The 27,134-nt window shown below is 40.8% G+C and overlaps 1 protein-coding gene across 1 annotated transcript; it reads left to right on the top strand.

Annotated features, from left to right (window-relative positions):
- Positions 1–1,074: 1,074 nt before the first annotated feature.
- Positions 1,075–26,709, top strand: slc44a4 (solute carrier family 44 member 4). Its single transcript, XM_080787718.1, has 22 exons — positions 1,075–1,299; positions 7,374–7,422; positions 7,675–7,748; positions 9,670–9,748; positions 10,850–10,949; positions 11,248–11,379; positions 11,518–11,578; positions 12,001–12,127; positions 13,340–13,423; positions 13,910–14,022; positions 15,239–15,361; positions 16,464–16,563; positions 16,962–17,054; positions 17,455–17,557; positions 19,090–19,355; positions 21,012–21,106; positions 21,883–21,986; positions 22,630–22,703; positions 22,939–23,009; positions 23,342–23,436; positions 24,690–24,774; positions 25,627–26,709. The coding sequence occupies exons 1-22, from the start codon at positions 1,254–1,256 to the stop codon at positions 25,743–25,745; spliced, it is 2,193 nt and encodes a 730-aa protein (XP_080643844.1). The 5' UTR covers positions 1,075–1,253; the 3' UTR covers positions 25,746–26,709.
- Positions 26,710–27,134: the final 425 nt, after the last annotated feature.

Raw genomic sequence — 27,134 nt, 5'->3', positions numbered from 1 at the left:
GAATGGCTGAATCTTCTACCACAGCAGCAATTCCCAACCTGGAATAGGCTACATGAAACCAAGGATGGCTGCATCATCATCTGAGCACTTTGGCAGTGTCAAAGGCTGGATAGCTGGAAATGCCTATGTGCAATGGACTCCTTTGTCAAACAAAAATAATACTCAAAGATTTATCAAATGATAGGTTCTGTGACAGCTTTGATTTCTTATTTATTTTACATCAACATGGGGTCTGGAGACCCCCATAGGCCTTTGGGGGGTTTCCAGGGGGTCCCCAGCTAAATTATTGATACTTATTGAAGGAACTTATAAATTGACCCTTAGTTATATGTAGGCTATGTAACTCCAAGAGTGTAGCCTTCAAATGGAACCAAAGGCACCCTTGGTGGGTTAATTTGTACACAGAGATACATGCACCTGCTGTAACTCCAGAGTGTACAAATGGAACCGCAAAATGGTTTATTATATTTATTATAAATTATTGATACTTATTGAAGGAACTTATAAATTGACCCTTAGTTATATGTAGGCTATGTAACTCCAAGAGTATAGCCTTCAAATGGAACCAAAGGCACCCTGGTGGGTTAATTTGTACACTGAGATACATGCACCTGCTGTAACTCCAAGAGTGTACAAATGGAACCGCAAAATGGTTTATTATATGTAGGCCTATGTACCATTTGGTTTTGTACACTCTTAAATTAACAGTGTAGATTGTTAGATGGTTCTTTGTCTCAACTCTGTTCAGACACTTATGGGCCTGTAACTCCATTACTCCAAGAGTTATGAGTGTGGAAGATTGGGGTCCCAGAGACAAAAATAGTAATAGTATATAGTGGCCTAATGCAGTGGTTCCTTGAGGGGTGTTGGGGTTCCAAATGGACCCCGACCCTTTATAGTTCGAGGACCACTGGCCCATATATCAAACTGGTGTTCGTTGAAGGAAAAGGAATCACGACACAGACTGAGGCTGGGCGTGGTTTCAGAGCGCACAGCACAGGTGCCTCGTCTATCCATCCCCCAGCAGGTGCGTCTATGACGTCACCGCCTAGTAACAAACGCCAGGAAGAAAGATTGACGAAGTTTGTCCTCATGTCTGTACAGCAGCTCTGTTCATTGCGATAGCTGGTTTAAAATCAATAGCCGGGTCGTAGCTACTCGTTTTTCAGTTTTAAAGAACGGTTTGGTCAAGGTTTTTTGTACCTTTAGAAGTACAGTAATTAAGTAACGACGGTGGAGGGAAGCTGACAAACATGGGGAAAAAGAAGGAGAACACTAGTTCGGAATCGGGCGAATACGGTGAGTTTTGACAACCGTTACCTGGGCAAACTGTCCCTCCAGTAATTGTAATAGGTTAATTCATTACACAGTCATCTCAAATGGTTCACTGGTAATTACGGGTATTTTGTCAAACGGTGAATTAGGCCAAATAGGCTTGTTTTTAATGCGACGAACCTTGGTGTGATAATTTGGAATTATTTAAATTGGGTGTATTTATTAAGTGATGGTTGTAGCATATCTGACTGTCTCCATATGTTGTTATAAGATCGTCTCAGTAGGCCTACAAAATACATTTTCCCCATCCCATATATAATTTGTCAGCTAGGCAACCCATAGTAGTAGCAGGCCAGTCAACACAGACTAGATCTACACCAGTTTTCAAATATTAATATTTTTCCCGATTTTATTTTATTTTTTGTAAACTATTACAATCACAAACACTGAGGTAGGCTATATAATATATTCAGTTCTCCATGTCATGTTATAGAGGCCCATGGTTCTTTAATGTTGTTGTTGTTTTAATTTGCATGAACTTGAAGCAGACAATGTGTGGCCAGGCCTTGGTGGCTGGTTGCTATTGTTTTTGCTGAACAAATCCACCTACATGAATTTGCATGTGCATACTATAGTTCAGCACTCAGCAGAATGTGCCATGCAAGGTCAGATCTCAGTCTTTGAGGATCCTAGGCTGTACTGTTTGCTTTCTGACATTGTTGTACTGGTTTGAGCCACGAGTCTATTGACTGTCTGGGAGTTTTCGGAAGGCAAATGTGTCCTCACTCCTCCCCAGAGGTAAACAGCTTTACCATTGTATACAAGGGGGGTCCCCACCAGGACACGCTTCAAGCACACACTCGCAAGGATTCATTTAAAAAGCCTTTATTACTACACAGGGCTATACATTTAAAAATAAATAAATTATATAGCCATTTCTAGTAATAAAGGCTTTTTAAATAAATCCTTGCAAGAGTGTGCTTGAAGCTTGCCCTGGTGGGACCCCCCTTCTCCATATACAAGATGTTTTAACTTCAAGCACCTCGTTATCACGGACTGGAGTCTTCATCTTTTGATATCTCAGCCTCTATTCTATGAATGAGCTATTCCATTGTCTTCTCAATACGTTGTAAATAAGAACAATGGGTTCAAAGACCACCACCAGTGTTTACATTTTTGACTAAGGTATTCAAAAGACCCGCTTCATCAAAATGTAATTTCCACTTTGGCATAAACTTGTTTTCAAGGGAAGATGTTCCCCAAAGGGTAAATGCTCTGTTTCCGGCATTTTACATCCTTCGGAAATCTCCATCCACCTGTTTGTTCTCTCCATCTCTGAATATTTTACATACAGTTTGTTTGTCTGCATCTCTCTCTCTCTCTCTCTCTCTCTCTCTCTCTCTCTCTCTCTCTCTCTCTCTCTCTCTCTCTCTCTCTCTCTCTCTCATCCTTCGGAAATCTCCATCCACCTGTTCGTTCTCTCTATCTCTGAATATTTTACAGTTTATTTGTCTGCATCTCTCTCTCTCTCTCTCTCTCTCACTCTCTCAAAGGAGCTGTATTGGCATGAGAAAACATACTATACATTGCTAAAGTGGAAGTGGTCTCTCTCTCTCTCTCTCTCTCCCCCAATTCCCAATCGCTTACTTTGGCTTAGTCTCTGAAGGACTATGTGTATGTGTATAGCAGTGGCGTATCCAGGAATTAAGTTTTGGGCAGGCAAGTACCATGTACCTGCCAGATGAGTAGGATACAGAGGCTGAAAGGCATGCATTTACATTCCAATGGGTGATTGAGGGTCGTGCTCTACCGCAACCGCCAATCAGCTGTCCACTAATAGTTCTCAGGTGTCAGGTCTTGTTATTGTCCTTTTTTTTTTCTCATTGTATGGATTTTGGCCAGGCCAGAATGGATTTGGACAGGCGGACGCCTGCCCTCGCCTTATTGTAGATACGCCTCTGGTGTATATGTCACCAATTAACCATGCCTATAAAGGCTTTTGACTTGTTTTGACTTCTTTGTTTTAGAAGAGGGTGTGTACTGTGTAGTCCTACTCAAAATCATACAGTTCGAGTCACTCTTAATTTACAGCATCCTTGAGGCTCAAGGAAATGTTTACTTTGTTTGAGATTTCGTAACCAGCCAGTAGCTAATGCACTCTCCCACAATGTGTAAACAACCATTGATTTAAATGTATTTCTAATTATTTGTCAACTGTGATAATAGAAAGTCGTCCACACTTTTAAATCACTCATCTTCCTCCAAGGTCAAGTTAAGACTTGCAGTCGTCACAGGTTTTCAGTGTTTGGCCAATCTGAGCCATAAAATTGCTAAAACGCCTGGGGTTCAAAGTTTTATAGGGATAATTACCTCTGTCAGTGTCAGCCTATACGTGCAGAATACTAAAACTTTTCATTGTGTTTGGAAGAGGTCACACTGAGTCCGTTTCTTCAGTCATTTACGGGACGGGTATAGTGCTGAAACCTGACCCTATCTTGGGCATGGTGGCAGACAAGAGACAAACAGGTTCTGAAATGATGGGAAACATTCACATCTCACCTCCCTGGTTGACTCTCAACTTTCCTGTGGTCAAAGAATGGATTGAAAAACGGCTGACCTAGATAAATTGTAATGTCTTCTATTCATGCAACAGCAGTAATGTTTGGTTTGTAACTCTAACACTGTCTATATTGAGACTCACTTTTCAAATCTGAAGTATCTAGCTGCTGAAATAAGGAATGCCCATTATGCCCATTACATGTGTGAACAATTTGTAATAAATTAATGTGCTGGTTTGATTGAATAGTTTATTATGTAAAAACTGTTTATACAGTCAGACACTTAGTCCAAAAGGGATGGCACCAAATCCCTGTGGACTTGTTTCAATTTATGCCCTACCCTAAGAATACACTAAGAATAACAACACAATTCAATATCATCACAGGAAAAAACAACACAAATCAATATCCTCACAGGGAAACACAATTACAATTTAGGCATTTAATCCAGAGCAATTTACATTAAGCAAGAACAAAAAGCATGGCAGTACATTACATACATAAAAGTACCGGTAGTTATTATGAAAATGCGTAAGCTAAGAACGTAACCATGGAATATCTATATAATGAAATTATACATATAAACTATACATACTATACTATACTATACATATATACTATAAAATGCTATGACTACATAAAATGCAATTCTAGTGCTGTCTACGTAACATGCTAAAAGTCTGTATAAAATGCTATCTAAGTCTACATAATGTGCTTATCTAAGGGGCTAGGGCAAGTGCTACGGGTCATGATGGAGTCTGAAAAGGTGGGTTTTCAGACTACGGAGGAAGATTGGGAGTGATGCTGCAGTTCTGATTGTAATGAGAAGTGCATTCCATAGTTTTGGGGCCAGAAGGGAGAAGAGTTTTGGACGCGTGGAGCGTTGTCCCGGCGTTTTTATGTACAGAGTTGGAAAAAAATGACACAGCACCACCTGTTTAAGGGAGGAAAAAGACTAAGTTGCTACGTAGTCAGTCATAGACAGAATCTGGGACTGGCTCTCATATTTCCTTATGTACTGTATAACCAGAGTCATATTGCATCCTATTTTAAACATTGCTCCAATTGTGTTTAGAAAGCCTAATGGACAAAAGCTATTCAGCTACCAATCCGGTACCAACCCCAGCAGTAACCTCTATTCACAGTCTGGGTCATGAGGACACATTTCACTTGGCTAGTCTTAGGGCCGATTCATACTCCTATTTTACTGCTGTAGTGCCGAAATGATTTCGGCTCGTCAGAAACTTTCAGTAGCACCGAAGAGCCGACTTTAGGACGGTATCGCGCCTAAGAATTACAACCGGCATGTTGGTAACTTTTTCCTCTCCAGTGGCTGTGATGCAAAAAGCATATTCAACATTGAATATTTGTCCAACATAATCCATACGTCTGTATTTTAGCCTTTTGTTAATGATTAAGCCTTTTGTTAATGGCCTAAGAAGTAGGCCTGCAGTCTCAGCATTTCAGTGTGAACTGTGTCACATTTCCTTCCCCGCAGGGCAATATAAAGGAAGTGACTTGACTTTTACAAGTGGAATGTTTGGTTGTTTTACCTGTTGGGAACATGACTAGCAGGTTACTTAATAACGTGGTGCATTTCCTCCATAATTACGAAACCACGACGGTCCCTTTTGAATGCAGATCCGTTCCAAAAGTTTTATGAATAATATCCCATCCAATGTGTACCCACTGCCTCAACTCTTATGTATGTCATTCACTCTTTCCTATAGCCTATTGAGAGTGTAAACATTACCCTTACGGCTCAGAGTTTTGCAGTGCACCATAAACCAATTATGTTACGACTCTGAGTGATTACCTCACACCAAAAATGGACAGCCTGTAAAAAATAAAACGGTTCCTCGTTCCTGTCCCTTTTGCAAGAGACTGGTTTCGCTCTGTTCCAGGAAACAACTCCCAGACTTTAAGTTCCTGTAATCTTCTTTTAAGATGCTGATTACAGGCAGCAGCACATACCTTTTACATGGTATAAAGGCCATATAAAAATGACGATTCTGTCATTTTTCTGCATCAGTTCCTCATCCACAAGCAGTCAAGCAGAGTTGCGCTGACATTTATTAACTCTGCAGCAGCATAACAAGGCTCCCACTCAATGCTTAGCAACAACTCAAGTTGTACACACACTCACTCACTCACTCACTCACTCACTCACTTACTTACTTACTTACTTACTCTTAGAACCTTCAGTCCATGTAACCTGAAATCTAACCTCAATCCTCACCACTGCAAGGCTAAGCTTAACTCTTACCTTAATTATGGAGTTATAACTAATCCATATGGACCATTACCAAACTTAACTTAAGGGCTTCACACACCGTCTGCGAACGCCGCGCGTCAAAACAGCCGCCTCCGTTATTTTCAATGAACCTATCCCACACCGGCGGCGTCCGACGCTCGCTGACGCCTCGCCTGACGCTCCGATAGAAACCAGTTCTATTTTCCAGGCGTTACCGCGTCGCTGCGCACCCGGTGTGTGTTGGGCTTAATATGGACTGGATAAAATGTTTGGACTAGCCATTTTATGTCCATTATGTTCACACATTCTCTTCCTATCTCACCTTTCGCAGATTATTAAATTCCTTATTGTCCATATAATAAAAAACATTGCATGGATGCACCTGGGACGTATCCTCAGTGATGTATCCCAAGGTCATCAGGGTTTCGGGAGTCGGGACTCTCGAACATCATACCGCTTACTCAGGCGACCCAGCCGGGGTGATCAAGTCCCGACTTATGTCCAGTAGCTACCCTCGATCAGTCCCACTAGGGCAAAACCAGGGCCACACAATCTTTTGGAACTACTCCTGAACAACTCTGCCAGGGCTGGGGGGTACGCTTCTGGCGCATGGAAGGACTAGGCTCTGTCGGTTGACTCCTGTCCGGTCCCCTCCTACGTCTCACCAGGTCCACTCCTGCTCTCACCAGGCCCAGGACCTGTGCGTTGCACCAGAGTCCCAGTACAGCACCAGTGTCAGTACAGCACCAGACACTTCATTCAGGAGTGGTGGACAATGTTTCCCGCAGACTCCACCCGAGCGAGAAGGTGGCGCTGCGGGCTCCGCTTGCTGCTTGAATGGCCCTCCTAAAGGCCTCACAGAGGGTTTGCTGGGCTTCCTCCTCACGGAGGACAAAGACTGGGGCGCTAACCCATACTGCTCACCCGGGTGCTGTCACCTGTCTCTCTGGTGATCACTGGTCACCAGACTATACCTGGTTGTCACATAGTCTATTCCCATGAGTCACTATAAATAGAAGAACTATAAGAAAAAACATTGTCCAAAAGACTTCTAAAGAATTTGCACTGTCTGTAATCTACCGGTATGTTAATGTGTAGACAAACAAGGTAGTTACAAAGAAGGATGATTGTTCTCCTCAGTATGTCAATAACGGCTATTATTTAATTTGTGACTTCCTGCTGAATATCAAGTAGGTTGACATTTACTTAGTTTCCATCTGTAATTAAGGCCCTATGTATTATCAGGAGACAGGAGCTAACTGTCAATCAATGCCTTTTATTCCCAGGTGAACCTGCGCAGTTTGACCCTACTTTCTACGGCCCCATACATAAAAGGTAATCCCTCTTTTGCTTCAGGCTGTATATCTGTTCCCTGCCTGCACATATTTGAGTCATTGTATGGTCCCATTCCCAAACCCTATTCTAGCTAGAAAGACTCTCTGTCCCATGTGTCTGTCTTTAGCCTTCTGCATTTGTCAAGTTCCTGTTTAATGTTTACTGACTGAACCATACAGTATCTATCTTAACCAGCAGCGTCGATTCATGTGAGACTCAAAGCACTTTGTTTTCCTCTCTTTTCATCTCCAGAAGCTGCACTGACATCATATGCTGCATTCTGTTCATGGCAGTTATTGCCGGCTACATTGTCGTTGGGGTTATAGGTAAGACCACCAAGCCATATAGTGATCCCAATCCAGACTTGTGTATTATATTTTTGATGATTGATTTTAATTTGGTGACATAAAAAGAGCACAGAAAAACATCACCACAACAATACATAAATATTGTTATGTATTGTTGATGCTTTGCTTTCATCCAAATTAATGCATGTTGACTAATCAGGTTGGGTCCTGTGCCTTGCGTATGGGTGATCTGGCTCTGAGGGCATATTGGCAGGTGTAGGAACTAGGAATCTAATGTGTGACCAAAAATACTGGCTAAGAGCTACCTATAATCCTATGTATTGCATTAATGTTAGGGTTAATCGTTTGCTTGTAGTCACTGAGGCCAGCAATGCAAACACATATATGCACGCATATATATGCAGTCACTTTGAATAAAACAAATATCAGTTATGAAACAACACATTGGTAGGGCCCATCTATTATGCTTTATTATTGTCACACACACTCACACACACACACAGACACACACACACACACACACACACACACACACACACACACACACACACACACACACACTCTCTCTCTTCCACATCTCCTGTTCATATGGGAAGTCATTCGGTAAAACGTTCCCCATTGTTTCTGCCTCTGGGGGCACACCCACATCCCCCGGGTGCTTCTGTGTTTATGTCTACGAACAACAACATCACATGTTTAGGGCAGTGGTGTTGTCTGGAGAGATTACCTGTTCATCAGCTTGGCTCTTCTTTAACATCACAAGCCCCATGCAGCTGTGCCACTGTATCAGCTGGAATGGAGATGACATTATATATAGCATTAGTCCTGGTCTGTACAATCACTCTTTGAATGCTAGCCATAAAAGCACAACAACCCGTAACTCCTTTCTTCTCTGTGGTAGTTCTTTAACTATTGATTTCTTCAAAGTTTAAAAATGAAGAGCCTGACAAGTTTGACAACTCTTGCTTTTTAACCGGTATATTTAAAAAAAGCGTGTAACAATAAAGTCCTGATTCTTCACAGCACTCGGTGGAGCTACTTGTTTGCCATCAGAGAAACATACAATTATGCCATGATTAGTAAATAAGGGTGTGGAAAGCTGGTCAGAGTATTGCGCTGTCATCAAACACACAACAACACAGAAAGCCCTTGCTCTTATCTAGAGTCAATAGAACAGCCTGATATGGAGTGAGGTCACAGGATATGGCCAGCACAGTGTGTCTAATCTACAACTAAGAATGCTGTAAATGTGATCAGTAGCCATTTAACACATTATAAATCATATTGCTGACAATTATAAGATAGCAATAGTGGGTTTTATTGATGTTGTGTGCTTGGCAATGATCAGGGTGATTGTAATCGTATACAAATTATAATAATATACAATCAATGTAAAGGAATTTGTGTAGCATTGGTACATGGACATAGCTATTACCAATTTACATACACACCGGTACGTATAGTTCAGGTTCCCATAAAGATGCATCACAGTACTTGCCACCTCTTGATTGATTGAAGATTTTATTAACAGTTTGCAGAATGGGTACAGTTCAAGGAAAGTCCATACAAAATCTACTAAGAGGATAAAACCAGAAGAAAGCACAGACTTGTTTACATAATGGTCCAGCATTTCCAATTCATCAGAACATTTAAAGACATATAATACAAATATACACTTCTATGCAAGTACATGAAGTACACGGTTAAAAACAATTGAAAACATGTACATTATAGAAATATGGGGGGGACTTAAACTTTTTTACAGGGTCCAGTTTCGAATTGCAGCCGCCGGTAAGTGGTCTTTGAGGGCAGTTTTGAAGAAATGTATCATTGGTTGAATTTAAAACATGCACTATGACCAAATGAAAAGCAGCCTTTTTGTCTCTACCCCAGTTGATCAGTCTGGTTAATGTGTCTGTCTGTGTGTGTTTTCCATCAGCATGGCTCTATGGCGATCCCCGCCATGTTCTTTATCCTCGAAACTCGACCGGATTTTTCTGTGGCATTGGGGAAAATAGGTAAGTAAATTATCAGTAAGGCCAGGCCCGGCCCTTCCTACAGGCAGAGCACGCAGCCGCCATGGGGGGAGGAGGGTGCCAAAAAGAACTTCCCCAGTACCTCCCCAATAGGGGCTTTAAGCAACGATGGCTAATGCGCGACGGGGTGTTTAAAAAAAAGTGTTTACGTTTGACACATGGGAACCAATGTCGCCGTTGCCGACAGCTGTTTACTTAACGATTTTGACAGCTACGGTGATTGCGTCATAGCCGCCGTACTTCCGCCTAGCGGAGCCGTCCTGAAAACAGTAGTTGCTTAAAGTCCCTATTGTCTGCCCAGTGCCTCCCCAGTACTTCTCCAATGTCTGCCCAGTGCCTCCCCAGTACTTCTCCAATGTCTGCCCAGTGCCTCCCCAGTGCCTCCCCAGTGTCTCCCCAGTGTCCCCCAGTGCCTCCCCAATGTCCCCCCATTGCCTCCCCAGCGAAAAATCCTGCCTAGGGCGCCAGATTGCTCAGGACCGGACCTGAGTAAGGCTGCTATATTTATGTTGACTTTGTGGCCGTAGCTGCTGAATTAATGTCAATTAGTAAGTTATGTAACATAGTTACTACTTACAATCGTACATATATTTCAGGTTCAGACAACGTAAATCACAATGTTCTCATTTGTTATTCATTAGGATATTCAAACAGTTTAAACCACTAAATAATAAATATGTGTTATTCATCTTATAAGAGGGAACCTCAGCCTACCAATGTGTACTACATAGATAGTACTGTATATTAGGTATGTACTGTATGTATTCAAATGATGTCAATCCTCAAATCTATCTTGTAATTTGTTATTGAGATTGTATCCATGTGTCAACATTTAAAAATAAAAACAAGAATATAACCTCATTAAATGTTGAGCGCCATTTATACAATGAATAGCTAATGAGAACAAGGCATGATTTACATTGTTTTAAAACGTGATGTGTATGTACAGTATATGTATGTTGCATATGGAGAGACAACTTACTATTATGTTTAACAAGAACAGACTCCTCTCAATATGTGTGACTCCAATGCTTTGATTATTTTCACTCTCTGAATCTCTCTCTCTCTCTCTATCTCTTTTAGAGACAGACCCAATATATTTTACTTCGACATTCTGAAATGTGCCACGTCTATCAATATAATGGCAGCTGCCCTTGATGGCTTTCAGTGCCCTACCACACAGGTACAGATGCTGTTCTGATGATCTACTTTACAAAACTACTGGTCCATTTACATGTGTTTTAAATGATACTGTAGGCGATATTGTATTAGTCATCTGCATTCAACACAGTCCTTTGCTGTCAAAATTGCAGAGGCATTGTTTATAATATAAAGTACTACATTTTTGTGATTATTCTGGCCAATTTAGTGTTCATTGTCAATATTCACATGGTGGCCATGTTGCTCTTACTTCATGGCAGGACAGGTAGTGGGGTTTGAAGTGTTAAGTAATTGTTTACTCTTTCATTATTCATTTATAGGTGTGTGTGGAAGAATGCCCTAATGCCTTTTGGGCACTTAGACTAGATGCCTATTTGCCAACAAGTGATGCTAAAACCTTTTTCAATCAAAGCCTATGTGTGCCCTCATTTGACCTTGCAACAACTACGTTGGTAAGTCTCATTCTGTCAGTATACTGTACACTCATTTTGTTGTGTGTGTGTGTGTGTGTGTGTGTGTGTGTGTGTGTGTGTGTCTCTCATAAATGTGTTTACATTTGTATCACTGATTGAACTATGATTATTTCCCAGACTGCTTCAGAAATTGTGGATAAAGGGTTTTGTCCTTTCTTCCACACTCCAACTACATCTGGTGAGTGGACCGGCTCATTCCATAGACTTGATTCATATCTTCTGAAGCATGTTATTGTTTGATAATGTCTGATATATGAAGAGATCAGTATTAAAATGTACATTGAACCAACCTATATAAATGTAATAAGGTCACTGTTCTTAAGTAAGTGTGTGTGTGTGTGTGTGTGTGTGTGTGTGTGTGTGTGTGTGTGTGTGTGTGTGTGTGTGTGTGTGTGTGTGTGTGTGTGTGTGTGTGTGTGTGTGTGTGTGTGTGTGTGTGTGTGTGCGTATATATATATATATATATATACATATTTTGTCCTTTCCCCTATTACACATGCAATATGAATAATGATCTGTGATGCAAAACAAATGTCAGAAAGAAATTACAAGGTCTAGTCTAACCTGTTTCACAATGCTTTGAATTCTCACTGTATTCAGTGCTAGGAAGATGTTTACCGGATATATTCAAGCTGGATACTATCCCTGACTACTTCGTTGGAACTGAGGTTCCAGGCTTGCCCTCCAGCCTAAATGACACAATGAATATCATTAAAAATGGAACTGGGTAGGATATATATAAAGTGTTTTTGTTTTTTTACATGATTATTGTAAAGTCTTTACAAGTCAAATTCTACAATAGTTGAAATCATGTAATGAAAGTTCTTCCACATATCCACATTGGCAAATTGAAAACTGTGTTTACAAACGTAATGTGACATACCCTTCCCAAGCTGATGTGTTCGCATGCCTGCTCATGCACACTTGCATAAGCACACACACACACACACACACACACACACACACACACACACACACACACACGCACACACGCTTCAATGACCTTTTTGTCTTTCTCATTGCCAGCTCAGGGTCTGCGACAGCGTGAGTTTCTGTACTGACCGCTACCGTCTTTTGGCTATTTGTAGATGTAGTTATTCTGTGCTACTCTAGTTGATCTATTGTAGACATGCGTAGCTGCTTAATTATACTTCGTTAGGCTTTAGATGTCTTTTGGGGTAACTTGCAGACTTAGGGCTGTATTTTGCGTGTCTTAAGTACCAGGTCTTATTCCCTAACTTGAGTAAACGAAAAACCTGGAGGCGTGATCAATGCTTTTTGGCCACTCATAATAGCCAAATGGCATTGCTCACGCCTCCAGGTCTTTAGTTTACTCAAGTTAGGGAATAAGACCAGGTACTTAAGACACACAAAATACAGCCCTTAGTGTATTGGTTGGGTGTTGCTGTCTTGCATAGGAAGAAAAACAAGCATCGGGATGACAACCTAGTGTCTAATTGTTCTTGTAGTTTTAGTCTGGTACATTATGCCTGTTTATTTTGTTGCTGTCGGGAGGAAACCAACTAACTAAATCTTTGTTTGTTTTCGTTTTTGCATAAATCAGTGCTATTCAACACGCTTTACTTCTGTGTGTTGGTTAAAAAATATATTGAAAGTATTAAAGCGCATTGGACAAAACCTCTTAACTCCATTGGACCCTCAATCTGAGTAAAACGGCTAAATCCACCACTTCTCCCCCTCTCATGCAAGTAATTGACAATATATAAAGTCACAATATCAACTATGATGAGGCAGTATTGCTTTTATTTTTAAAATATAAGGTTTTCTTCTTTTCCTGGAAGAAATATATTTTTCATTTTCTGAAAAATTAACATTTTGGAGTTGGGTGCATGGTTTCTTCCCGACAGCGTGTGTGTGTTTGTGTGTATGTGTGTGTGTGTATGTGCTAACATCCTTCCCCTCCCTTTGTCTCTGGCAGAGACATTGTCAATGGCTTCAATGCTCGAGAGGTCGGTGTCCGAATCTTTGAGGACTTTGCGTCGTCATGGCCCTGGATCCTCCTGTGAGTACCCTACCCTGCATCGCTGTGCTCCAGACTGCCTCCTGTAAGCCACTTTACAGAATTACAGTACATCTATGCACAGAAGATGCATACGCTTCGTGAGCATCATTTATTTTCAGTAATGTTTTTTTATTTTAAGCATTCCCCTCTGCCTGTTTTGGTTGCTCTTAATAAGGACGAGTGCTTTTCTTACCGAAATCTGATGTTGTACCACTGGTTGTGGTACAACCAGTGGAGGCGAGAAATAGAGGCGAGAAGTAGAGGCGAGAAAAAAGAAAAACTCCACCCAGAAAACGGCATAGCTGGAATTTTCCTTTAAATGTGAAGTGTAGTTATTAACATAACTGAGATGTTTTCCGTGATGGTATTAGGCTTACGTCTAGATATGATATTCAGTGAATGTAGGATCAAACTTTATGTATTTAATTATTGTCTTCTTCCTCACTATAGATTACATTTTCAGTATTTAATGCTCTCCTCTTCCAGTGGTCTGTTAATAGCCATGGTGGTCAGCATGCTGTTCCTGTTGCTGTTACGGTTCACAGCTCCAGTCATGGTGTGGTTGCTGATCATAGGAGTGCTGGCAGCAGGGGCCTACGGTAAAATCATCCACTGAGCAGTGTATTACACTCAAAAATTACTCTAGCCCAGGGGCCTCAAATTCTATAACTCTGGCACTGCTTAAAGTATATTAAAAAGGTGTGCCAATTGAAAAAGTACAATCTACCACAACAGCTCTAGTGGTTGTTGTGTCCACCTGTCCACTCTACCTGGTTCTCCAAATTAAAGGGAAGTAAAGAGAAACCTCAGGGACTGGACTGTGTTGTTGACAGTCAAATGCATCAGTTAGTAGAGATAAATTAACACAGAGGATTTACACCAGGCAGTGGCTTTTATAACAATGATCTTTTTGTATTGTTTAATTAATTGCACAACATCGGTTGTTGTAAACAAAAAGATGGCCACCGTCGTCATTTTACAATACCATGACATAATCCGTAACCACAATGTTCCATTTGAAAAATGTCTATGCAGTAACACAAACTGTAACTACTATTCAAATTTGATAAATGTATTTTATTCTCTGCTCAGCAGTGTGACTACACAGTAAAGCATCAGTTAATTTTTATCAAAAAAAAGGACCCATTTGGTTCCCTTTGTATAAATAATAGCTTGAATTTATATAGCGACTTTCATGAACCCATGGACGCTTTACAAAATGAACGACCAACAAACAGACAAAACACAAAACAACAAACAAAGCCATAAGCCTGAGAGAATATGTGTATTTTCAAGGCAGCCTTAAAAGAGTCCAGTGTTAATCCAGTCCAGTTTACACCGTTTTCAGTGTGTAGTTTCACTTGTGTAGAGAAACTCCAGTCTCAATTATATTACTTTTGTTTATACAGTAGCCTACAGTGAGATTATTATACTGTCACCTGATAGTTAATGGCTGCATTGTGTATTTTGACTGTTAATGAAATGGTAGACGATAACTTGTCCTTTGTGGCTTGAGTAAATAATGTTATTAGCCTATGAGCCTATGTTATTAGCCTATGAACACTTGATGTTAAAAGGAGGAAAACTTTATTAGGTTCAATAAAGTTTTCCTCCTTTTAACATCAAGTGTTCCCGGATCTCCACTTTGTTTTATAGGGATGTGTCCCGATTGATCCCAGGAGCACCTTTTTACTATTTTTACAATTTTTATACCTGCACACCTCCTGAGCACCTTGGTTGCCTCCTTGTCTCTGCAATGTAATTAGCCTGTGGGTGTTTGTTGCCGTCTCTGAAATGTTACTTTTTTTTGTTTAGGAATATATCACTGCTACTGGGAATACGATAACTACAAGAAAGCCTCTGCCACCATTACGGACGTTGGCTTCACAACCAACCTTAATGTTTACCTGCAGGTCCAAGAAACCTGGCTGGCCTTTTGTGAGTCACACAATACAATCCAAAGCACAATACTGTAATTTATGAGTTGCTTAAATATTACAAAATACCACTTTACCTTTTTATATTTTAAAATATCTTGGCATTTTACTATAGGATCTACGTAAGCTTGTCCAGGTCTATGGCCTGCACAAGACCAGGGTAACGTACAAAATGTATGTTTTGAATAAAAGCAGTATTTGTTGATGTGCCCACGCCTGAGCTCATTTTAGAGAGACAATCAAATGCACATTGACTGTAACCAAACTCCATTAATTAAACCCTGTTTAATAATCTTTTTCCACAGATGCCATTTTTACATAGAATAGTCGTAGTCGTTATCAGTTACAGTTATACTAATTAAGATCATGTTCCATTCAGGTCAAGCATAGGAATATGCATGCTGCTATTTTTAATGGTTCTGCTACACTAAATGGAACGGAACCTTAAATAGTAGCTTTGTAAAAGGCCACTTAGTGGTTTGCACAGATTGAGAACCACTGGGTTTTATGTTTGCTCTGCCATCCAGTGATAATCATATCTATTATGTTGTTATCTATGTCCCTCTGCCATCCAGTGATAATCATATATTTTATGTTGTTATCTATGTCCCTCTGCCATCCAGTGATAATCATATCTATTATGTTGTTCTCTATGTCCCTCTGCCATCCAGTGATAATCATATCTATTATGTTGTTCTCTATGTCTCTCTGCCATCCAGTGATAATCATATCTATTATGTTGTTCTCTATGTCCCTCTGCCATCCAGTGATAATCATATCTATTATGTTGTTCTCTATGTCCCTCTGCCATCCAGTGATAATCATATCTATTATGTTGTTCTCTATGTCCCTATGCCATCCAGTGATAATCATATCTATTATGTTGTTCTCTATGTCCCTCTGCCATCCAGTGATAATCATATCTATTATGTTGTTCTCTATGTCCCTCTGCCATCCAGTGATAATCATATCTATTATGTTGTTCTCTATGTCCCTCTGCCATCCAGTGATAATCATATCTATTATGTTGTTCTCTATGTCCCTATGCCATCCAGTGATAATCATATCTATTATGTTGTTCTCTATGTCCCTCTGCCATCCAGTGATAATCATATCTGTGGCGGAAGCAATAATCCTGCTGACCATCATCTTCCTGCGGACTAGACTCCTCATTGCCATCGCCCTCATCAAGGAGGCCAGCAAGTGAGAACTCACTAAACACAAAGACTTAAATATGGTGTTAATTTATTTTACAAATCAGTAGATTCATTAGATAATTCCTTAGAATTGCAACTGCTTTGTTGTATTGTCATATAATTGTTTAGCACAGTATGTGTCTATTCGTTATTATTGTAATTTACAGTACATAACCTTATTTAAACGGGCATTATATTGATATGTACTGCCCTGCATGAAACATGCTGTTATCTGCCCATTTGAATGTAACAGTCCCGCTTTCTGCAAGTTTATCTCTTTTCTTTGAACCTGATTTCATTCCATTCGGTCAGCTTGCAAGCTTTTTTTTTAATACATTTGTAGGAATGAAGCATTGGAAGTTATCAGTCCAGGAAATTACTTTGTGATCTGCATGTCTTCTACAGGGCCATAAGTCACATGATGAGCAGTCTCGTATACCCTCTGATTACCTTTGTACTCGTGGTGGTGTGTGTGGCTTACTGGGGCATCGTTGCTTTGTATCCTTTCACTTATGATGAAAAAAAACTATTTCTAAACAAATTAATTGTATTGGCATTATTCAGTAGGCCGTCAGGATTTGTATAATTGACTAAATCGATTAGACTGATTAACGACTTAAGCTTTGTTTTATACTTTGTTGCACACAAATAGAAAAATAGCCACCTGGTCTGCTATTGTGGCTATTTCTGCTACTGTATAACAAATAACAAAAAAGTCTTATTTTATTATTAAATAAAGATTATACTCGATCGAATATTATTATATTACATTGAATTGTTTGAATAACTGTTGCACGCCAATTTCACAATTTCTGTTTCCCCTATTCGTTGGTGTTGGCAATCACTTCTTCTGCACAGCACAACGATATCAGTACTTCACTTAACAGGGTGTGTGTAGATATCTGGCCACGTCGGGGAACCCAGTGTATAAAGTGGTGGCTCTCAACGAGACACAAGAAGGCTGTGACAGTATCAATGGCACTGAGGACTGCGACCCTTTGGTGAGTGGACAAGCAGAATATCATTTAGTGTGACTGAGCAGTCAATGGTAAATGGTGCATTTATATAGCGCCTTTATCCAAGGCACTTTACATAGGTTGTGCATCACATTCACCCATTCACACACACATACATACACCGATGGCGGTCGGAACCATGCAAGGCACCAACCAGCACATCAGGAGCAATTTGGGGTTCAATGTCTTGCTCAAGGACACTTACTTATGCCTATCGCTCCTTTTCATGGAGCATAGGCCGTTGACTACAGTTCACCAGAGTCCTCTATCCTGGGCCTTCTTTTCCAGCTGTTTCCATGTCAGTCCACACTGCTTGATGTCAGTCTCAAGGTCCCTGCACCAGGTGTTCTTCGGCCTCCTTCTCTTTCTTGTGCCTTGCGAGAACTTGTCTTGTGATGCTGGTATTGGGCTTCCGAAGTGTGTGGCCGATCCATCCCCACCTTCTTCTCTTAATCTCCTCTTCCACTGGCGGTAGACTCACTCTCTGCCAGAGGTCATTATTGCTGATGGTATCTCCTCAGGCAGCTGATCACTAAAAAATCACTAAAGAATCACTAAAAAATCATATAAAAAATCGTAAAAGAATGTAAAAGAAATCTATTTATTACAGCAGGTTACTTATTGATTCAAAAATCATAGGAAAGGACTCTTTGACAGTCATTGGACAGTCATTGGAACCCCATGTAGAGGTCCCCAACATCGCTTGGCAGCCAAGGCGGCATCAGCCTCTTTAGCTCGATACCTAGCCTCCTCGAAGGTCCTTACCTCACCATGAGAACATAAAATCATATTAAAAATATTTAAAAAAAAATCATTAAGAAATCATAATAACTAAAAAATCACAAAAAGCAGAAATCACAATCACTAAAAAATCATAAAAAAAATCTCGATACCTAGCCTCCTCGAAGGCTAGGTATCACTAAAATATTACTAAAACATCACTAAAAAACCACTGGATGCCATAGTGTCTGAGCCGTTTCCAGAGGGTGTCTCTCAAGGACACTTCGACGCTAACTCTGGCGTTCGAACTGGCAACCTTGCGGTGACCACCCGGCCACTCTACCCCTGAGTCACTGCCTCCCCCAAATGGCAATACTGCCGTGAATACAATCATTTGTCTGTTCACATCTTCAGCAATGTACAATATTATACCTAAACATAAAACATTTGCCATTTTGCATTTATTCTACTTTTTGTAATATTGTCTATATAAGTCATTGAAATGTTACTGAACACACTATTATTGATCAATGCGTCGCTTTACGACACATTGTGAGCTTGTAGATCGCCTATTTTCAAGAAGATTTCTATACATTTGAAAACTTGAAATGAGACATTCTGCATTTGAAGTACTTTTACTTTTGCCACTTTAAGTACATTTTGACGCCAATACTTTTGCACTTTTACTCCAGTACATTTTAAATTCCGGACTTTTACTTTCAACGGAGTAGTCATATATTGCTGTATTGATACTTTTACTTAAAGTAAAAACTTTGAGTACTTTTTCCACTACTCAGGGCTTCAACAACACGGAGACGGAGTATCCCGGCTGCCCGTCGGCCCGCTGTGTCTTCATCAAGTACAACAACGAGGGTCTCATTCAGAGGAACCTCTTCAACCTGCAGATCTACAACGTGGTGGCTTTCCTCTGGTGTGTGAACTTTGTCATCGCCCTGGGACAGTGCACCCTGGCTGGGGCCTTCGCGTCCTACTACTGGGCCTTCAGCAAGCCTGGCGACATCCCTTTCTTCCCCGTGTCGGCTGCCTTCATACGTACACTGAGGTAAGGCGATGAGCCTCCGTTAAACCTTGTCATTGTCACAGGTCCCCAGGCGTTCCAGGGCCAGTTTAGAGATATAATCCTGACTACGACTACGGATAAGCGGTTGAAGATGGATGGATTGTCACATGTTAAGTAGCCTGCCCCAGTCTGCGTGATTTCTGGTCTAGAGGGGCCAGTTGAAAACAGGCGGTGGATTCTATTGGTTCACCGATTTGCCCTCCCCTCCCCTCCCTGGTTGAAAACAGTGGAAAACATTGACGTCACCACATTTGTAGCGACGTGCCTCTACACTGTTATTGGTTAACGAAATAAAAGTTGACTCCCACTCCCGATGCGAGATTATCCAATGAATTTCCCCAGGCTTTTCTTTTTGAGCCGAATGCGAACGCTGGGTCACAGATTAAGGAGTTCCAGTGCCTAAAGATAATGGGGTTTGATCCATGTGGCGGTCAGTATTTCCTTCCTGGCTGCTCCTGAAGGCGCATGCATGAGTGCAGAATATGTTGAACCACAAATTCCTAATTATGCCATATGTGATATGATACAAGCTCTACTATTTTATGTGCGACGTGTATTACATAATGTATGTAAATGATGATCCGATCAAAAGGCCATGTCTAAAATACACTGACCCAGAGTGTGGGTCCATTTTTACATTGGCACTTGGATTAAAATATTAGTGATTGAAACCATATAGAATTGTAGAAATGGCAGTATGTGCTGCCTAGTTTTTCTGTCATGTGGATACGCTGTTATTAATGGCTTGGTGATGTTTCATATACTGACTGCTAGAGGGCGTACTTGAACACACAGATGTGTAGGCTACTATCTACATACAATAACATTCACCTTTGATCTCAAATAATGTTATCATCTCATAATATCATTGATGCTTTATAAATGTGACAGAGATGGAAATTCCTTTCTAACCCTGAAGGAGCATTAATTTATCGTCACAGCTTCAAAGGTATCCTTGACAATTCAGTTTGTAAATGCATCAAAGATGCGAATATAATCCATTTCTGGATGCCTTGGCCTGGAGGAGAGGTCATCAGGTGGTCTCCAATCTTCTTAGACCCTCAACCATGCACTCTCCAGTTGGCGGGTCAGCAGGGATTGGCCAAGTCACTGCTCCTCTCCTCCAGGCCTCCAGCTACAGACAAGTCCACGGAGGGGAACCCCGCACGCAGCCATCACCGAGGCGCAACCAGCACTGGGAGGGAAGGCCACCCCCGGCCAACAGGCTGTGGTTCGAAACCTGCCGGCCAGGTGCAGCAAACCAGTGCTGACCACACCTCAGCAACCGCCACGCCCAGGGCACCCCCCCCCCCGCACTGTCCTTTCTCCCCTGCCAGAACTAGTAGGAAGCTCTCTCTGCCTTGTGTGTTCTTGGGGGACATCAGGCACTGGGAGGTCTCTAGGACTATGGTTTGCCTCCTGCCTAGTGTCCTCCTACGTCTCACCAGACTGTTCATCTGTGCGGTGTGCATGTGTCCATTCTTGTCCACACTTGGCCTTACTCTGGTGTATTTGAGTCAAGGGAGCCTTCTCTGCGTCTGTGTCACTGTCATAGTTGTTGTCGTTGAATCAAGTACTCTTGAGATTTGCAAACAATTCACTCTGCTCTTTATTTTGATGGCCATCTCTGTGTTTCAGGTACCATGTGGGCTCCTTGGCGTTTGGCGCTCTGATTCTCACCTTGGTGCAGGTCATCAGAATCATTCTGGAGTACATTGATCACAAAACCAGAGGTAAGGCTGGAACGCACACAAACATCTCTTATTAAACCAGAGGTAAGGCTGGAACGCACACAAACATCTCTTATTAAACCAGAGGTAAGGCTGGAACGCACACAAACATCTCTCATTAAACCAGAGGTAAGGCTGGAACGCACACAAACATCTCTTATTAAACCAGAGGTAAGGCTGGAACGCACACAAACATCTCTTATTAAACCAGAGGTAAGGCTGGAACGCACACAAACATCTCTCATTAAACCAGAGGTAAGGCTGGAACGCACACAAACATCTCTTATTAAACCAGAGGTAAGGCTGGAACGCACACAAACATCTCTCATTAAACCAGAGGTAAGGCTGGAACGCACACAAACATCTCTCATTAAACCAGAGGTAAGGCTGGAACGCACACAAACATCTCTCATTAAACCAGAGGTAAGGCTGGAACGCACACAAACATCTCTCATTAAACCAGAGGTAAGGCTGGAACGCACACAAACATCTCTTATTAAACCAGAGGTAAGGCTGGAACGCACACAAACATCTCTTATTAAACCAGAGGTAAGGCTGGAACGCACACAAACATCTCTTATTAAACCAGAGGTAAGGCTGGAACGCACACAAACATCTCTTATTAAACCAGAGGTAAGGCTGAAACGCACACAAACATCTCTCATTAGTCATGTCATTCCCTGGGTCTTGCGCCTGTGCTTGCTCATTTTAATTAAGGCCATTTGATAAGTCGTGGTCTCAAACAAATGAAGTATAATCTTTTCCCTTCCCCTCCCCAGCTGCTCAGAATCCCTGTGCTCGGTTCCTTATGTGCTGTCTAAAGTGCTGCTTCTGGTGTCTGGAGAAATTCATCAAGTTCCTCAACAGGAATGCATACATTATGGTCAGTAACCGCGCAATGCCATGGAAGTGTTTGTTCTCCACAAGAGAGTCTTATATACCTACTGAAGTGTGTTAGAGAGTAAGGCACTGGCTAACCTGGCATTCATTGCATCCAATCGAAGGACAGTGGCCATTTTGGCCAAACAAAAATGCTAACAAGGCTGATGCATGCTGTGATGATGACAACAAGGCTCAACTATTGGCATTTAATAAATTGGTGAAGTTGTGGCACTGTACCCATTTTTTTTTTTTTTTTTGTGCTACCATACATCCTTGGCCACCACAAAGTGTCTCATTCTAGGAAGGTGTGTCCAATCCCTCCATTACGATATAAATGATATGTTGGTAAAAGATAAAAATGCAGTCTCTGTTAGTAGTCTGCATGTAGGCTCTGGCTTCTTCTTAAGCTGTTTTTTCTGGATAGACAAAATAATATTACTGCCTGCATGATGTATTATTAGACATGTGCACATGTCTAATAATATGAAAGGCATCATACACAGTAGAGAAAGGTATTTCTTTTACATTATGTAAGTTTGATCATTGAGCATTGAATGGTTTCTGCCACTGTAAAATCTTAATTGGTATGAGCAGGTATTCTGTTTTCATTTCACAAAAACTTGCTGATCTCCCGTTCCTGACAGATCGCCATATATGGGAAGAACTTCTGTGTCTCGGCCAAAAATGCTTTCAAGCTCCTCATGAGGAATATAATCAGGTTAGTTGCTGAAGTCACATGACATGTGGCATGTTAAAGGCCTTGTACAGCGTTTGTTTTCTATACTTTGATGCTAGTTTACCTGTAAATGTTACTGATACATCCATAACAATGTATATATTATAGTGACCCCGCAAAAGAGTCGTCCGTAACTTGCCATTATGTTACCTGCCGGTCTGCCGAGCTTGATGGTAGCCGGGGACATGTTTCCATGACATGCTGTGTCTTCCCACAGAGTGGTGGTGCTAGATAAAGTGACTGACCTGCTGCTGTTCTTTGGGAAGCTGCTGGTGGTTGGAGGAATAGGTAAGAGAGGAGGAAAAAAGGCTATTATGATTTAAAGTTGAGTTCAGATCTTTATTGTCCCACATGGAATTTGTTTTGTAGCATGACTTAAACACAAACGACACAAATCACAGTATGTCTAACTCTGAATAGTATACAGGATAAATTCAGTTGGCAGATGGCCAGCTATATAAATGTTATTAAACACACCTGTTGTTTAAAAAAATTGAGTAAAAGGCCAATCTTGTGAGCTTGTAGATCTGCTATTTTAGAATATTTGCGAATGTTTTGGAAAAAGTGTTTTAAGTGAGTTTATTTGGATCAACTTCAATTAGCAAATCTTTGCTTTTCAGGTGTCTTGTCCTTCTTTTTCTTCTCTGGACGAATACCACTGCCGGGCAACACCTTCCGTACAGAAGTACTCAACTACTACTGGATGCCAATCATTGTAAGAAGCTGACAGATTCAAATAATTCATGAGCCTAATGGAAATATGTTGCCATCAGATCATTTATTTTCTTTGTCAGAGCCACAGTTATATGCTGCATTTAGATTATCAGCTGGACATTTCTTGTTGCCCAAAGTCTTACAGTGGCCGGCATAACAGCCCTAGACTCTGGTGTTGAGTGCTTGCAACCATCTATTATTTTCTTACTGATTATTCTATAAAAAAATGTTTTGATTAATATTTGTAATATATATATCAACATATTGTGAAATATAATCAACTAAATGTGTTTATAATGTGATAATTTGTTTATCACATACCCATACCCTTATTTCTGTCGGGAATCATTCACATCAAGTTCACTATTTATTGCATAATGGAGATGGCAGTCTGTTAATGATGTTCTGGCTACTCCGGTATAGCTTCAGCGGTTAATTCTCACAGTTTCCACGTCGAGGTCACTCGAGGTGATAATTCAGCGCACAGAGGCACTTGTTTGGTCATTAGCTGTTACTTACTTACGAATCACTCCCCTCACCCAGGGCAAATAAAGGCTGGGTAAGTGATAAGAGGTTTTATTTATGTTGAGAGGACGGCTTTAGAGGTCAAATCTGTTTTACTTTAGACTACATAATATGTATGTCTCATATTATAAGAGGGCGTGTCAGTACTGTATGATGTTTGGACAAACTCCTGGATGCAGCGCACAAAAGGAATTATAAACCTATAATTTCTCTAACCTCGTGTCACAAGGCTTTCCACCTTGGAGGAAAGCCTGGCCTGTGTTACTACATCGCCTTGTGATAGTCTAGGCGTGGATGTTAAAAAAAAAGCTATTTTGGCTTTGCTTTGTTATGGTTTAAACTCGTAGCGACTAGCTGGCGAGACTAAAAACAAACACGGGGGCTGTTTTTTTTTTTGTCTCGCCAGTCGCTGGCAAGTTTAAATAAACGATGGATATACCAAACTATTCCAAGACGTACTTGAAGAAACTTGTCGGATTCATACGCCACATCAAGGCTTTTATTGGGTAGGCCCTAAAATGACGATGCCCTTGATCACTGGGAATGTTGGGTAATACGGATGCTCCTGTCAGGGATTGCTGTCTGATGACTACAAACCAGTGACTAGAACATGACATAAGATATCATCTGCTCCCGACCGGATCACCCAAAAAGGAATGCTTCCCAGGTTATCATTTCCCAAATAATGTCTTACTTTGTTTGGTTTCTGTCTGTTATGTGTTCCTCCAGACGGTGGTGGTTGGAGCATACCTCATTGCTCATGGTTTCTTCAGTGTGTACAACATGTGTGTCGATACACTCTTCCTCTGCTTCTGTGAGTATTTATACTGTACCATATCTCTGACAATCTTTCTGCTATTATCTGACACATTCACTTCTTGCATACCCGTGCACAGTCAATACCTCTGCCCTGGCTATGTATCATAGCCTACAGTACATACATACTGTACATTTCTATATTATCTTACTCTCACCAGACTGGAAGTCGGAGATGATATTTTCACATGTGCGTGCGTGCACGTGCGTGTGTGCGTCCATGTACACGTATGCAATTAATCTTGGCCCCTCTTGACCAGTTGGTGTCAAGCTGTGCACATATTCCCAGTAGGCCAAGGAAGAACCTCCATTACATATGAGACCTATAATTCTTGACCTGTACATGTACACCTCCATTACATTTTGACCTATAGTTCTTGACAATCAAAATAATTCTTGGTTTCCTTGTATCATGAGACACACAACTCCCAATATACTGTAGGCCAGACCCATTTAGATTGTCTGCCACACACACACTTTCTAGATTGATGTCATGAACATGTAGAATACAGATTTTTCATATTCCATTCCAATTGGCTCTGATTCCCTTAATAACATTTGCGGGAGGGACCCATATGACGATTTAAAAAAATAAATGAGACGAAGATCATGAACACAGCGTCCAGGACTTCTAAACAACACAGAGAAAAAAGTTATTTTTACCACCAAATTGAAAAACACCATCCGGCACGAGTCACACGACACACATTATGCACTCTGAATTTGTGCTATTCCATACCAGCATACATTACCCTGTTCTCATTCTCCCTCATTCAGTGTCGGCCTGTTTGTCAGCTTGTAGGTCGACTCACATTAAATGTATACACTTACACACACATCTCTCCTACAGTGGAGGACTTGGAACGCAATGATGGATCACAACAGAAGCCATACTACATGTCCAAGAGCCTGATGAAGATTCTCAACAAATCCAACAAGGCACCAAAAAAGGCTAAATCAGAAGACTAAGTAGTTCAAAACTCCTTAGTAATCTATGACTGTACTCTACATACCGGTAGGCCTATACAGTACATACTTTACACTGTTGGGTGGAAACCTTCTACATATCTCCAAAATCGTTACTTTTCGGGAAATTAAAAAAAGGGATAAGTCACAAGCTCTTAATGTTTTATTAGACAGACTTTCACTTTATTTATTTATTTCTAATGGCGAAAATACAGATCTGCAAGATCAAAACACTTTTGCATGACACTCTTGGATGACAAAGTAGGGTATTCATTTACAGAGAACAAAAGAAATATGGAGATACAAGGTTTGTTCCCAACAGCAGCGATACTGTATGATCTCGGTGTGATGTCATGACACCCATTCTACACCTAGCAGAGGTGGCATGCAGAAAGACGGTATCAGACTTTGATATCATTATCTGCAAATATCACCAAAGTTTACACACTTCACAGTTTCTGCACTTTTATTGAATGTGTGTGAGCGTGCACGTGGTGTTAATGATTGTATAATGTGATGTTTTTGAGCTTGAGCCACTGAAGAATGTGAAGTGTTGCTACAGTAGGTATCCTTCATATATATTCTTTTTATTGACCATAGAATGATTTGATTTAATATTCCTGCTGTGTTGGCCAAAGCAATACTTTTATTACATTTTAAAGAAATGATGTTTGTGTCAGGAAAAAGCCTCTAGCTACAATGTTGACGAACCGCTCTCATATAAAATTGAACATGTCATGTTCATGCCAAACCTCAGTGCGAGTCAAAATATAAAAAAACGTATCAAAGCAACTTGAGTTCTTTAAAGTTGCCATTTTATCATGAGTTGAGGCGATGTGAAAAGAAAAACCCCACTAACTGAACACCCAGTAATCACATTCTAGGTTTTGATGCTTAGACTATTTGTGTAGAGATTTATAATTTTTGTTTGTAATTAAAGTTTGTTTTATAACTGCAAATATTTTGATTAACACAATTCATTACATATTTATTAAAATAATAAAATTGTAAATGTCTGTGGAGGTACGTGTCCTTTTCAACAAATATCAGTTTGTTGACGGGCTCATTATTCCAACTCACGCATTACTAACCCTATCCCTAACCGTGCGCAAAGCCACGTAGTCAGAGTAATGGGATATCGGAGTTATGGGCAGTCCCCGACATCAGTGGCCTGTTGAGATCCATACTGTGTACATACCGTACATGCAAGAAATGCATTATTTTCTCTTCCGTTTGTTTGTCTGTAGTCCCTGTACATCTAAGCTGAGTTGATAACGTCAACTGATATTGGATTTAAACAGTCACATTGCCTCAGCAGATCCACCATAATTCTAGTTGATATCCGGCTTCTTCCACATTAAATTGTCACTGCACAGAACATGCACTTCAAGC

This window comes from Protomyctophum bolini (assembly GCF_963924005.1).
Source record: "Protomyctophum bolini genome assembly, chromosome: 17".
Classification (NCBI taxonomy): Eukaryota; Metazoa; Chordata; class Actinopteri; order Myctophiformes; family Myctophidae; genus Protomyctophum; species Protomyctophum bolini.
Note: the sequence above shows the minus strand (reverse complement) of the source record. Positions and strands in the feature narration are given on the sequence as shown.